Source organism: Eleutherodactylus coqui, chromosome 7 (genome assembly GCF_035609145.1).
Source record: "Eleutherodactylus coqui strain aEleCoq1 chromosome 7, aEleCoq1.hap1, whole genome shotgun sequence".
In the NCBI taxonomy this organism is placed as follows: Eukaryota; Metazoa; Chordata; class Amphibia; order Anura; family Eleutherodactylidae; genus Eleutherodactylus; species Eleutherodactylus coqui.
In genome coordinates, this window is record NC_089843.1 from 46,296,449 (window position 1) to 46,308,841 (window position 12,393).

Sequence of the window (12,393 nt, forward strand, 5' to 3'; positions counted from 1 at the left end):
TGCTGTCACTCCTGTGATTGTGAGAGTGAAATCAGTTCCAGATCCGGATCCACTGAACCTCTCTGGGGTCCCAGATGGCCGAGTGTTTGCAAAATAGATAAGACGTTTTGGAGCTTGTCCGGGTTTCTGTTGGTACCAGGATAGGAGATGCACTGAAGCCCCGCTGTAATAGACACTTTGACTACTTTTACATGAGAATCTGGCTGTATCTCCGGGTGACACCGACATATATTCTGGAGTCTGGGTCAGTGTAATCTCTCCATAGGAAACTAGGAGCAGAAAGAGAAGAGATAATGGTGACAATCAGTGATATAAATGTGATCCTTCTCCTCTTCCTACATGTATATAGGGATGTTCTATGTATTCCCATCTATCCCACATAGTATAAACCTCCCTGGACATTACCTTGTATGTACAGATACAGCACACAGAGCAGAGATCTCAGGGAAAGCATCTTCATTGTTCTGGAGGCTCACAGACACAGATCATTGGGTTCAGCTCTTATTTATATCACATGAAGTCTACAGGGAAATAGTCTGAGGGATTATGTAAAACAGCAAATATGCAAATCCTGCAGATTAGAAGAGATTACAGGATGTGAGTCTTTCACGGTTTCATAGACACTAAATTATATAAAGGTTGTTTGATTCTTCTCTCATAGTCTTTATAGTTACAGATCTACTTTATCTATAGAATGTAACATTCAGAGGTTAATAACTTTGTGTCTCTCAGTTCTCCCGGATCAGTACAAGTTCTGTGTATAATGATGTCATACAGACAACTCCCTGTAATAATGAGCTCAGTGACTATAAACTATAACATCTCCTGTATCTATCAGCCTCCAACTACTAGTGATGGGAAGTAAATGGCATTCATCACATCAGTCATCACCTGGCAGAGGACAATGGGATCAGTGTCTGATACTGACAGTAAGCAGTGAAGAGGCTGACCCCAGCCATCATGGATGCCGTGCATTCAGTATATACTCAGACCTCGTCACATTTTCCTACATCAGATACATTTTAGCTGATAATTCTGTACACGATATCCCAGAAAGATAACAAAAACTCCTATCAGAACTTTGCATGTACATAAATATACAAAGACACTCAAAGAGGATCTCTGATGTATATTCTACTAGATCACCTTTGATTTAAAAGAAATCTGCTGGATTGTATTTTAGACTATAGGAAGCAACAGAACATAAGATGCTTCAATATTAAGAAGCATAATAGATGAGACAAAGGGTTTATTTTTACTATACTTCTGCTATAGGTGATGAACAAGCAATACGGTACAGATACAGTACTGCAGTGCCCCATCACAGGGCCAGCCACAGCGCCCATCACAGTGCCAGCTGCAGTGCCCATCACAGGGCCAGCCACAGTGCCCATCACAATGCCAGCCACAGTGCCCATCACAATGCCACCCACAGTGCCAGCCATAGCTCCCATCACAATGCCAGCCACAGTGCCAGCCACAGCGCCCATCACAGTGCCAGCCACAGTGCCCATCACAGTGTCAGCCACAGCGCCCATCACAGGACCAGCCACAGCGCCCATCACAGTGCCAGCCACAGCGCCCATCACAGGGCCAGCCACAGGGCCCATCACAGGGCCAGCCACAGAGCCCATCACAGGGCCAGCCACAGCGCCCATCAGTGCCAGCCACAGCACCCATCACAGGGCCAGCCACAGTGCCTTATAGGGATTTACAACTTTGTTTGCAATAACATTCAGCGCTCCTGCAGACACTTTTTGTTACTGTTTTAGGATGTTAAGAAAGTAATATATATGAAGGTTGTGTAACTTTCTATAAGTCACAATGTAATTATAAAAAACTTCTGAAAATGCTACTTATCTACTGCAAATTTTGAATTTGTCTCAAGCAGTATAGTTGCAGATTAGTCTTTGCCCTGAATGCATTTTATCCAAATAATGACATGATTTTAGCCTTAGAGGCTGCGGACACTTTTATGCACCTTTTTCTCTTCTTTTTTTTTTTTAAATCAACATATTTTTAAGTGAAATAAAATTTAGTTTGTTATTGCTTAAAAACTTTCGACCATTTTCATCCCATGCTCATAGCAAGAGTTGGTGGCTGGAGGCCTATTAAGGAAGATATTAGGTCTCTTTTCATTCCAAACACAATACTATTCTCTCTGCCCCACCGCTGTGCGGAGATCGGGTAAAAATATACTGATTAAAAAAAATGGTGCACAAAGGTGAACATAACATTACGGGGTATTCTCAAAAGTGACCTATCAACCTGCTGCACAATAGGTGCTAAAAGTTTGATTGGTGGTGTCTCACCTCTGAGATGTCCTCCATTCCCAACAACATGGGTCCCGTGTCCCCTACTCCTCCTCACTGTGGTTCTCCTGCAGTAATGCAGAGATTGAACAGAGCGGTAGCTGAGCATGTGCAGTGCTGCACCATTCATCTTCAGTGGGACTGTCAGCGGTAGCTGATCACTCATACTAGGCAGTTTTCATCAGTTCTTTGAAATGAATTAAGCAATGCCACACATGCTCAGATACCACTCTAGTGAATCTACGCATCATGGCGGATGGTGCAGTGAGCCGACGATGATGAGGAGGAGACAGGAACATAATACTGATGAGGAGCACTCAGGATTCTCGGAGGGCTGTAGCTGTACCACAGTACTTTGCTCTTCCTCTTTACAAGCCACTGGTCAGATGACACATGGAATATTGTGATCAGTTCGGGCACGGGTACTGAAAAAAGAAATATCAGAGCTTGAACGGGTTCAAAGGCGGCCAACTAAAGTAATAGACAGAATGGGTGGACTACGTTATCAAAATTAGGGTTATTTAGTTTAGAAAAAATATGGCTTAGGGGCGACTTATTAACTATGTAAAAATATATCAGAGGACAACACGGAGATCTCTCCCATCCTCTGTTTATACCCAGGACTGTGAATGTAACAAAGCGGCGCCTGTACAGCTAGAGGAAAGAAGGAATCTACACCAACATAGAAGGGGGTTCTTTACTGTAAGAGCAGTGAGACTGTGGAACTATCTTTACTGCTTTATACCTAGAAAATGATCACATTACACTTATACAGGTACCGCCATTGTGATATAGTAGTGGTGTAACTGTAGATTATATGCCCTCCAGCCTTGTCCCTGAACAGTGTAATGTCACCCTCTAGGGTGGAGGGGCATTTTGGTAAAGCTTTAAGAAGCTGCTGTAAAGAACTCTCACCTCTAAGACAGGTCCTGGAGGTTTTTGAACATCCAGCAGGGAGATATCAAAATTTGGAGGCAGCAGTCTAACTTGGCAAGTAATGAAAAACTGAGGTCCTTTATTCACCCAAACATGTGTACCGAGGTGTAGAAATATAAACTCCCCAGCATCGATGCAATCACACAGCATACACTAAGGGTAAGGAACTGCTCTTTTACCAACTAAATCTTCTGGCCATTAGCTGCCACCAGTGGGGAAAACTTTGGCTGAGATGGATCACGCTGGGAGCCTACGTTAATACATATCCAATACATGCCTCATAACATCTGCATCCCCATTTGCAGTAAATGTTAAGCCTCCCCTGATCTACCAGGATCGTCCACTAAACACATGAAGGTTGCCCATTTTATGCTAATTTGTTTACTCCTCACTGACATTTTGACACATTAGTTTATTTATTCCTGAAATAAATTTAAACCCCCACAAACTTGGTATCAAAATTATTTGTAGAAAGACCTAGTAGTGTGACCCTGTAGCTGGCTCATTAGGCTTAGAACCACTGACAGGTTCCCTTTAAGGCTTGGAGCCATTCCACTATTATTATACCATGATTCTGTTTCTTTCTTTTAGATAAACAGTGGAGATCACATCTATTATTTATTACTTTGAGTTAAAAAGCATTACTTAAAATTGAGGGGGTAATCTCATTTATTCCCACTAGATGTCACTATTGAAGCACAGTACCCCATGAAGGTGACAGATTGGCAGCATGGAGCGATATGCTGATAATGCAGTGCCATAGGCCGTTTGTATAGTATAGCTGTTCTTTCAATTGTTTAGGAACAGCTCCGCTACTTGACAAACTGCATATATAGTGTTACTATTAATATTGCTGCTACCGTACCCTGTAGTTGTAGAGTGAACTGATGTGTATTAATGTGTCTCCAAATGGATAGACAATCTCCACAAGATATCTCTCCTGTCATAGAGAAATAGCAAATGTACATTTATTTTATATATATATATATATATATATATATATATATATATATATATATATATATATATATATATATATATATATATATATATATATATATACGGGTATATAGGTGCAGCATCTCGGGAGGTGTTATCAGAGCATTCATTGTTGTAATATTCAACATAATATGTGTATGTACGCTATTAGCATATACATCACTATAAAGAAAAGGCCTATTTACACGCATCGATTATCGCCCAAAATTCGTTCAAATGATGGCATATAAGTGATAATCGTTGTGTGTAAATGATTTTAGGTTGAGCTTAAAGTCCATCATTAGGCCGGAGAGATAACACAGACTGCATGCTGTGTCCTGCATGGTAGATTACATTGTATTCTTCTGACAGTCCATGACGGACTATGTGAGAACTATGGAACTGATTGCAGAGCTCAGATCACATGCTGGGATCTGCAAACAGCTCCCACAGCTCTTTTACATTAGTGTCCATTAACACTTCATGCAAAACAATCTATAAAATTGTCAATATTTCAATCATTTGAAAGATTGTCTTGTGTGTAAATGGGGCTTTAGTATATTTACTGTTATTCTCAGGAAGAGATCCTTTCCTGATATTAAGGCTCTATCCTGGGTGGAGGAACTGATAAAACTAATCTACATGCCCTTTTTACCATACAGTGAAGGTTCTAGGTCTCCATGTCCCATACAGGTTAGCGCCAAAGTCTGCTGAGGGAAGAATAGTGTTCATACCCCCAAACAGGGTTACACTACAAATAATCTGCAGGTTGTTGTGGCTTCTGTTACAAATGGAGACCAAAACACAGATGTGAGCAGAAGCAAAACCACTGAACGCCCCATCAGTTCTCTCTTTATAGCTGTATGAAGCTTCATTATAGAGACATGATGGTGAATGAGGAAGGAGGTTTTTGTACGGCTCTGTATCACTGTGTGAGAGGGGTGCTATAACCCTGCTGACAGTAATAATGGGCTATATCGTCTGCTGTCACTCCTGTGATTATTAACTTGTAGTTGGTGTAAGGAGATCCAGCGCTAACACCAGAGAACCGCTCTGGGACTCCTGTATATCTGCTGGCTGCATAATAGATAAGAAGCTTTGGTGGTTGTCCTGGTTTCTGTTGGTACCAGGCTATGTAGTTGCCTACACCAGTACTGGATGTACATGAGAAAGTGACTGTATCTCCGGGGGACACAGAGATATAATCTGGAGATACAGTCACTGTAATCTCTCCACAGGATCCTGAGGATTAGAAGAGACATAGTCATTAGTGATAAATGGCGGATCTATTCCTACAAATCCTGATCTGATGATTGATCCCGCCGTACAGATTTCTCTACACACAATCATGGAATGATCCTAATCTCTCACCCTGAATAGACATGAAGATCACAGCCAGCAGATAACTGCGAGAAACCATCTTGGTGTTTCTGGACTGTCAGATACAAACTATAAGATGAGACTGTACAATGAGATCTATATAGAGAGTGACGGGGGAGGTTCCAGGAGACCCCAGAGACTGTATGGAAATACTGGGGACATGGAAATTCTGTGGTTACGATGTGTGATGTGACTTCTAGAATGCAGAAATGAAGATTATTTGGCAGCTAACAGCTGACAGCAGAGGATGACGTTACATCAGAGGTGGAGTTAGGTCTTCCTGCTCCCAGGGAGTACATGCAGTTTGGAATTTTCGCTTTCGGACCAATTAATGAAATCATGTAATATAACATTTTTCCCCTACATTGTGGCGTCTGGATGGGGACATCTGAGGATAAAACCTGGCAGTGCGGCTTCTGGGCAGTTGTGTTACAGATGAAATATGTGCTGAACAACATGTCAGCATAGCCTGCATATTGATTGACTGAGTAGTTATGCAGGTAAAGCTGCAGCGTCAGCAATGCGGATCCTCTTCCGTCTGCCTGACATGATAGCGGGGATTCCCAGTATAAATAATCCGAGCTCAATTGTGGATCTGATGTGGAATTAGGGCAGATTCCAAGTCTGATACTCAGGAAAAAAAACCATGTGGACCCATCAGTGTAGCACCAGAAGTCAGGGGTGTGGCTGGGCTATAAAGAGCGCAGGGGCATAATATCCATAACATATCATTCTATAGTGATAATGTCCATCTATGTGCCCCTTCCACAATGGTAGTGTCCCATGTGCCCCCAAACAGTGATGGGGTTCTCTTTTGTCCCCCACCCCCAACGCACACACACACACACACAATTTTCGTGTCCTTCTGTATGCCCCACAGAATAATAGTGTCCTACTGTGTGCCCTCAGCAATAATACTCTACTCTCTACTCTCCTCGCACGGAGCTGTAAAGAAGAGCGCAGCAGAGGCGGCACTGTGTGGCAGCTGGCAGGCAGGTTCACAGACACAGAGGGTTAATATGTATTTGCCCCTGGTCTGCTGTCTGTATGTCTGATCTCTGGAGCTTGAGAGATCAGGGGAAGCAAACTACTGAATGAAGTTGTCTCTTTATGACAACTTCATTCAGTGAGCAGAAGATCAGATATAAGAGCTCTAATAAGGAGAGAACTCTTTCTATGGTGGAATTCTCCCTGATCACTTTCTATGTCCTCCTTGTTTAGTACATTCCTGGGAGGAGAATATAATTAGTGTATAATATATTATGTATTACCCATCACACAATATATAGCACTAAGCTGTATATAGGACCTGCTCTATCCTGTGCCTTACAATTATGTATTGTAGATATAATCACAGAAATAGGGAAAAGAATGGAAAAAAAATCAGAAAGTAGAAAAAAAAATCTAGTTTAGTAATATCTAAGCATTGCACTTGACTGGGACTGCGCTGCTCTCAGGTCATGTGACTATTGAGAGACATCACATTCCTGAGAAGACTGCTGTGATAGGTAAAAAGAGGGTGGAGCAATGTTGTTGTGGTGCCTATTGGCTGGTGCAGCTATACTGAAACCGTGGGGGTGGGAAGAGCTGATGTAAGAATATGGAGGTGCTGCCCAACCAGATGGACGCCCTACTAGATGTAGACATGCAGAGACACAGAATGAGAGACTGAGAAAGCTGGAGTATGGCGCCACCTACCTATAAGGAAAGCAGGAGTGGAGAAGAGCAATCCAACTTCTCATTTTATTGTGTAAACCAAAATTCATCAAAGCAAAACAGGCCTCTTCTTTTTTAATATTGGAACATGTACTATGGGGTGGGCATGGGTACAGAAAATAAAAGGGAGAGGGATTAAAGGATATAGATGAAGCAAAAAAGAACCAAGAAAACAACAAAACTGAGGATCTATGCATACCATGTTTCCCTAAAAATAAGCCCTAGCATGATTTTTTGGAGGGTGCTCAAAAAATATATCCGCTACTTTAAAAGTAAGCCGTAATTACAGTTAATAAAAAAAAGTCAATTTAAATAGTTTCAGGCAGCTATACATGTAAAAAACTAAAATCTTTTGGAGCAAAAGGTAATATAAGACCCTGTTTTATTTTACAGGGTAAAATGAAATAAAATCTGATAAAATAAATCTTATGAATCTTAAAGGCTTCAAAAATCATATACTTGGTCGTAAAATGTGATCAGACTCATAACAGAGTAAAGTAGGTACACAATACTGAATATGAGAGTTGGATAGGGGTATTAAATAGTAAAAAACAAAACTTCAGTATCCCAAAACTAAGTGCTAAAATCAGGCAAAAAATGTAAAAGGCAAAAAGTAAAACATTAACAAGCATGAAGAGAAACAAGAAGTGATCATGGTCTCGATTGGTGGGCCACATGCAAGAATGTTAAAAATGGTTAACATTAAGTGTACGCTAGTCTATCATGATGTCAGCCCTTATATGAGTAGGAACCCATTCCAGATGAAGCCATAACAAAAATAAAATAAAACTGAAATAATCAATACTATGAAAAGTATGGGCAGCTTTTCTTACATTCTCGCCGGGTTGTGTGGTACCTTAGTGCAGCTGTTGCAGATGGCGGGAAGTAATCCAGCAGATAGACTTTAGATGAAAGCAATTTTCAACTCTTTATTGCAGGGGAGAGCGGGAATAGTGCAACTTTGCAGCAAACAATCACAGTTGAGATTCAATTGCAGTAACTCTTGCCTCACATTGATTTGCAGTAATGGAGGACTTGGAATCACATTAGTAGACATTGCATTGAAACACTTTCTCAGGGAGTCTGTGACAACACATTGCAGTAAAAAACACTTCCAGTTTTCATCCTTGGCTTTGACTAATGTTGAGTAGTGTGGTAATGCAGTAGCAAGAGTGGCCTGTAGGGGGCCTCTGAGTACAGTTACAGAGTTTGGTTTAGTTAACCTGCACCTGCAAGGGTGTGGCTACACAGGATAAATTTCCCCCCTCTCACAAGCTCAGTATCCGTGAAGCTGGTGGAGTTTCGGTTCGTTGAGGCCTGTGGGGCCCGGAGGTCTATGTAGACCTGGTGCTGGTCTCTGTGGGACCTGGAAGCACGGAGCGGACAGGGGGTAGTCTGACCCTCGCTCTTTGACTGTTGGGGTAAAGTCACCTTCCTTGAAGGCATGGTGAAAGAAGTAATATTCGTTGCTGTTATGTTTAAAACGCTGCTGCAGTGTGCACTGTGACCTACAACAGTGGGAAGTTGCATATGATATGCTGGACTGTATTGGTATGCTGAATACCTTTGCTGTGCTGGCAAATAAATGCAGGCAGGTGCTAGATTTATAAGAAATCACAGTCTTCTGGAGTACTTAGACACTGTTGGTGCGCCATTTCCAGCCCGAGAGGTTGGCGATCAGCAGGCATGAAATCCAACTTGCCATAGTAGACACATTAGTAACTCGATTCTGATCCCTTAGTTTGTCTGTTTCTCTCCTCTTCCTTTATCTCGCTCTCCTTCCTTTCATTTCTGGCCTTTGCCTCTCTTCCTATCCATAATTCCCTTGGGCTTATACTCACACTTTGCATTCCTCTTCCCATTACACTGGATTAGAAAAGATGAGCTCCTTTTCTTCCCCAGTTTCCTTCAGTATCTATTGAGCTGGCTAGACTTCAGATGGGACTCCTTAACACCACCCTCTCACTACCTTTTATACTCTCTACGTCTACCAATCCTGAGCTAGGCTCAACTAACTGACCAATCCCCAAGCTACCTAGGGATGCTTGGCGGAGATGAGTGGGGGTTAGGTTGCATTCTGTTGAATCATGCACTAACAATTAACAGTTAATTGCTCAGATACAAACATTTTAACATAATTGCATATACATCATTTACAACTGTGCTCTCCTCCTTACCATTCTTCTCAGCGTTCAGCTTCCTGGAACCTTTTTCCCTATAAATATACTTGTGTTGTACTATTTTCCTTGGGCTTAAAAAGGTGCTCTGTACAGCACTGAATCTCATTGCCATTGCCTGTCTAAGGGCTCCCACACACTTGCATTTATTTAATGCTGCGGTTTTTTAACGCAATTGTCAATGGGACTTTCTAATGCTGAAAAGGCATCGCACTAAAATCGCAAAGCACCAACTTACAATGCGTTTTTAATAGAGATGAGCGAGCATACTCACTAAGGGCAATTGCTCGAGTGAGCATTGCCCTTAGCGAGTACCTGCCCGCTTGAGAGACAAGGTTCGGGTGCCGGCGGGGAAGCGGTGAGTTGCGGCAGTCAGCAGGTGGGAGCGGGGGGAGATCTCCCCTCCTTTACTCCCTGCTCTCCCCCGCAGCTCCCTGCCCGCCGCTGACACCCGAACCTTTTCTCTCGAGCGGGCAGGTACTCGCTAAGGGCAATGCTCGCTCGAGCAATTGCCCTTAGTGAGTATGCTTGCTCATCACTAGTTTTTAACATTAGAAAGTCCCATTGACAATGGCGTTACAAAAACACAGCGTTAAAAAAACGCAAGTGTGTGGGAGCCCTAAGCCTGTATGTTTTAAATAAACGCCCCCTATGGATCTAGCATTCCATTGACCATCAATGGTTACACCTACTAGCAGCGGGTCTGTGTGTTTACTCTTTCAAAGTAAGTGACATTTCTTTGTCTTTATTCATTTTTTGAAAAAGCTATCATTTTTTTTCATCAATTTTCTTATGAGCGCAAAGTTTTTTTATACTTTATTTTCTTTATTTACACCAAAACTGCTCTGAAGTTTTTTTTTAGGATTCCTTTGCGGCTCTCTAGCCAGTCTAAAAAAGAGTATTTGACTACACTAACCAGGACTGCAGGTGTGACACCTGTTCCCATCCCCTTTGGGACCGGGTGTTCACACTTGGTATGTCCACTTGTTCTACTATTATCGAATATTGTTTGAACCCAATTTTCCCTGAGCATGGAATTGGTGAGCATGTGGAGTGCTGCACCATTTTTCCTCACTGGGACTGTCAGCGGTAGCTGAGCACTCATACTAGGCAATCTCCATTAGTCCCTTTGAAATGAATTAAGCAACACCTTGCATGCTCAAATACCATTCTATTCAATCTACACATCATGGCGGACAGTGCAGTGAGCCCACGATGAGGAGGAGAAAGGAACACCGCACTGATTAGAAGTGTTGAAGATTCTCGGAGGGCTGTAGCAGTATCATAGTACTTTCGCTTTCCTCTTTACAAGTCACTGGTCAGACCACACATGGAATATTGTGGTCAGTTTTAGAGACCAGTGCTCAGGAAGGACATATCGGAGCTTGAGCAGGTTCAAAGGTGGGCAACTAAATTAGTAAATTGCAGACTTCAATGCCCAGAGAGGTTATCAAAACTAGGGTCATTTAGTTTAGAAAAAAGATGGCTGCGGGATGACCTAATAACTATGTATAAATGTATCAGGCCACAATACAGAGATCTGTCCCATCATCTATTAGACCCAGGACTGTGACTGTAACTACGTCTAGAGGAAAGACGTTTCTACAATGTTACATGTTATAATCACTGATTACTTCAGAAGGGCTGTTCATCCAGGGATTATTCTGATTGCCAGATTGGAGTTGAGGAGGAAGTGCTTTCTCTCAAATGGGGAAGATTGACTCATATCTAATTCGGGTATTTTTCCTTCCACTGGAGCATCATTGTGGGAATAATAGGCTGAACAGGGTGGGCATACGCATTTTCCCTTTTCTTCTGTTTCCATTATGAAAACAAACACAATAAACCAAACTACAAACCATAAATGTACGATTTTAGCATAAACATAAGCGTTTGCTTCATACTGCTTTTATACCAAGAAAGCGATCACATTACACTTATACCAGTATGTGTACCGCCACTGTAATATAGTAGTGGTGCAACTGTAGATTATATGCCCTCCAGCCTTGTCCCTGAACAGTGTCATGTCACCCTCTAAGGTGGAGGGGCATTTTGGTAAAGTCTTGTCATGCTGCTGTAAAGAAGCCCCACCTCTAAGTCAGATCCTGGAGGGTTACTATTGCCCAGCAGCGGAATATTAAAATTTTGATGCAACACTCTAACTCTGCAAGTAATATAAAACTGAGATCCTTTAGTCACACAAACGTGTGTACTGGGGTCTAGAAACTCAGCAGCATCAATGCAATCACACAGTATACACTAAGGGTAAGGAACTGCTATTTTACCAACAAACTCCTGGTCATTGGTTTCCACCAGTGAGGAAAACCTTGGCTGAGATAGATTGCACTGGGAGTCTACATTAATACATACCAAATAAATGTCTCATAACATCTGTATCTCAATTTGAATTAAATGTTAAACTTCCCTGGTCTTCATTCTGGTCTTCCTCCATATCTGCCTGCTTTCCACTTCACTAACTCTCCTCTCCCACTCTCAGACCACAACCTCCTCTCTTTCTTTGTCAAGCTCCCCAGCTCCAGGACCTTCAGGCCATTCACACCCAAAACTCTCTCCTCTCCTGCTCCAACCTGGCTGTCGCACATTACAACAACATTCTCAAATATGCCCTGAAATAATCACTCCCCCGTGACCCAAGACGCCCAATGCAGACTTCGGCAGCCCTGGCTTATACTTCAAACTCGCTTAATCCAGTGGTGCTCTAGGCATGCTGAATGGCTATGGAGAAAGTCACAAGTGTCCGCGGACTTTCTCCACTTCAAATTCATGCTCAGAACCTACAACCTAGCCCTCCATCATGCCAAACAAGTCTACTTCACCTCTTTCATCTCCTCCCTATCTCACAACCCTAAATGACTAATTGACACTTTTCACTC

General features: G+C 42.3%; 1 gene segment (V, D, J or C); it reads right to left on the bottom strand.

Moving 5' to 3' along the window:
* Positions 1 to 5,151: 5,151 nt before the first annotated feature.
* On the bottom strand, positions 5,152 to 5,646 carry LOC136573312 (immunoglobulin kappa variable 4-1-like). The segment is given in 2 exon segments: positions 5,152 to 5,468; positions 5,598 to 5,646. Coding segments are annotated over 2 exon segments (366 nt in total).
* Between the last annotated feature and the right edge of the window lie 6,747 nt (positions 5,647 to 12,393).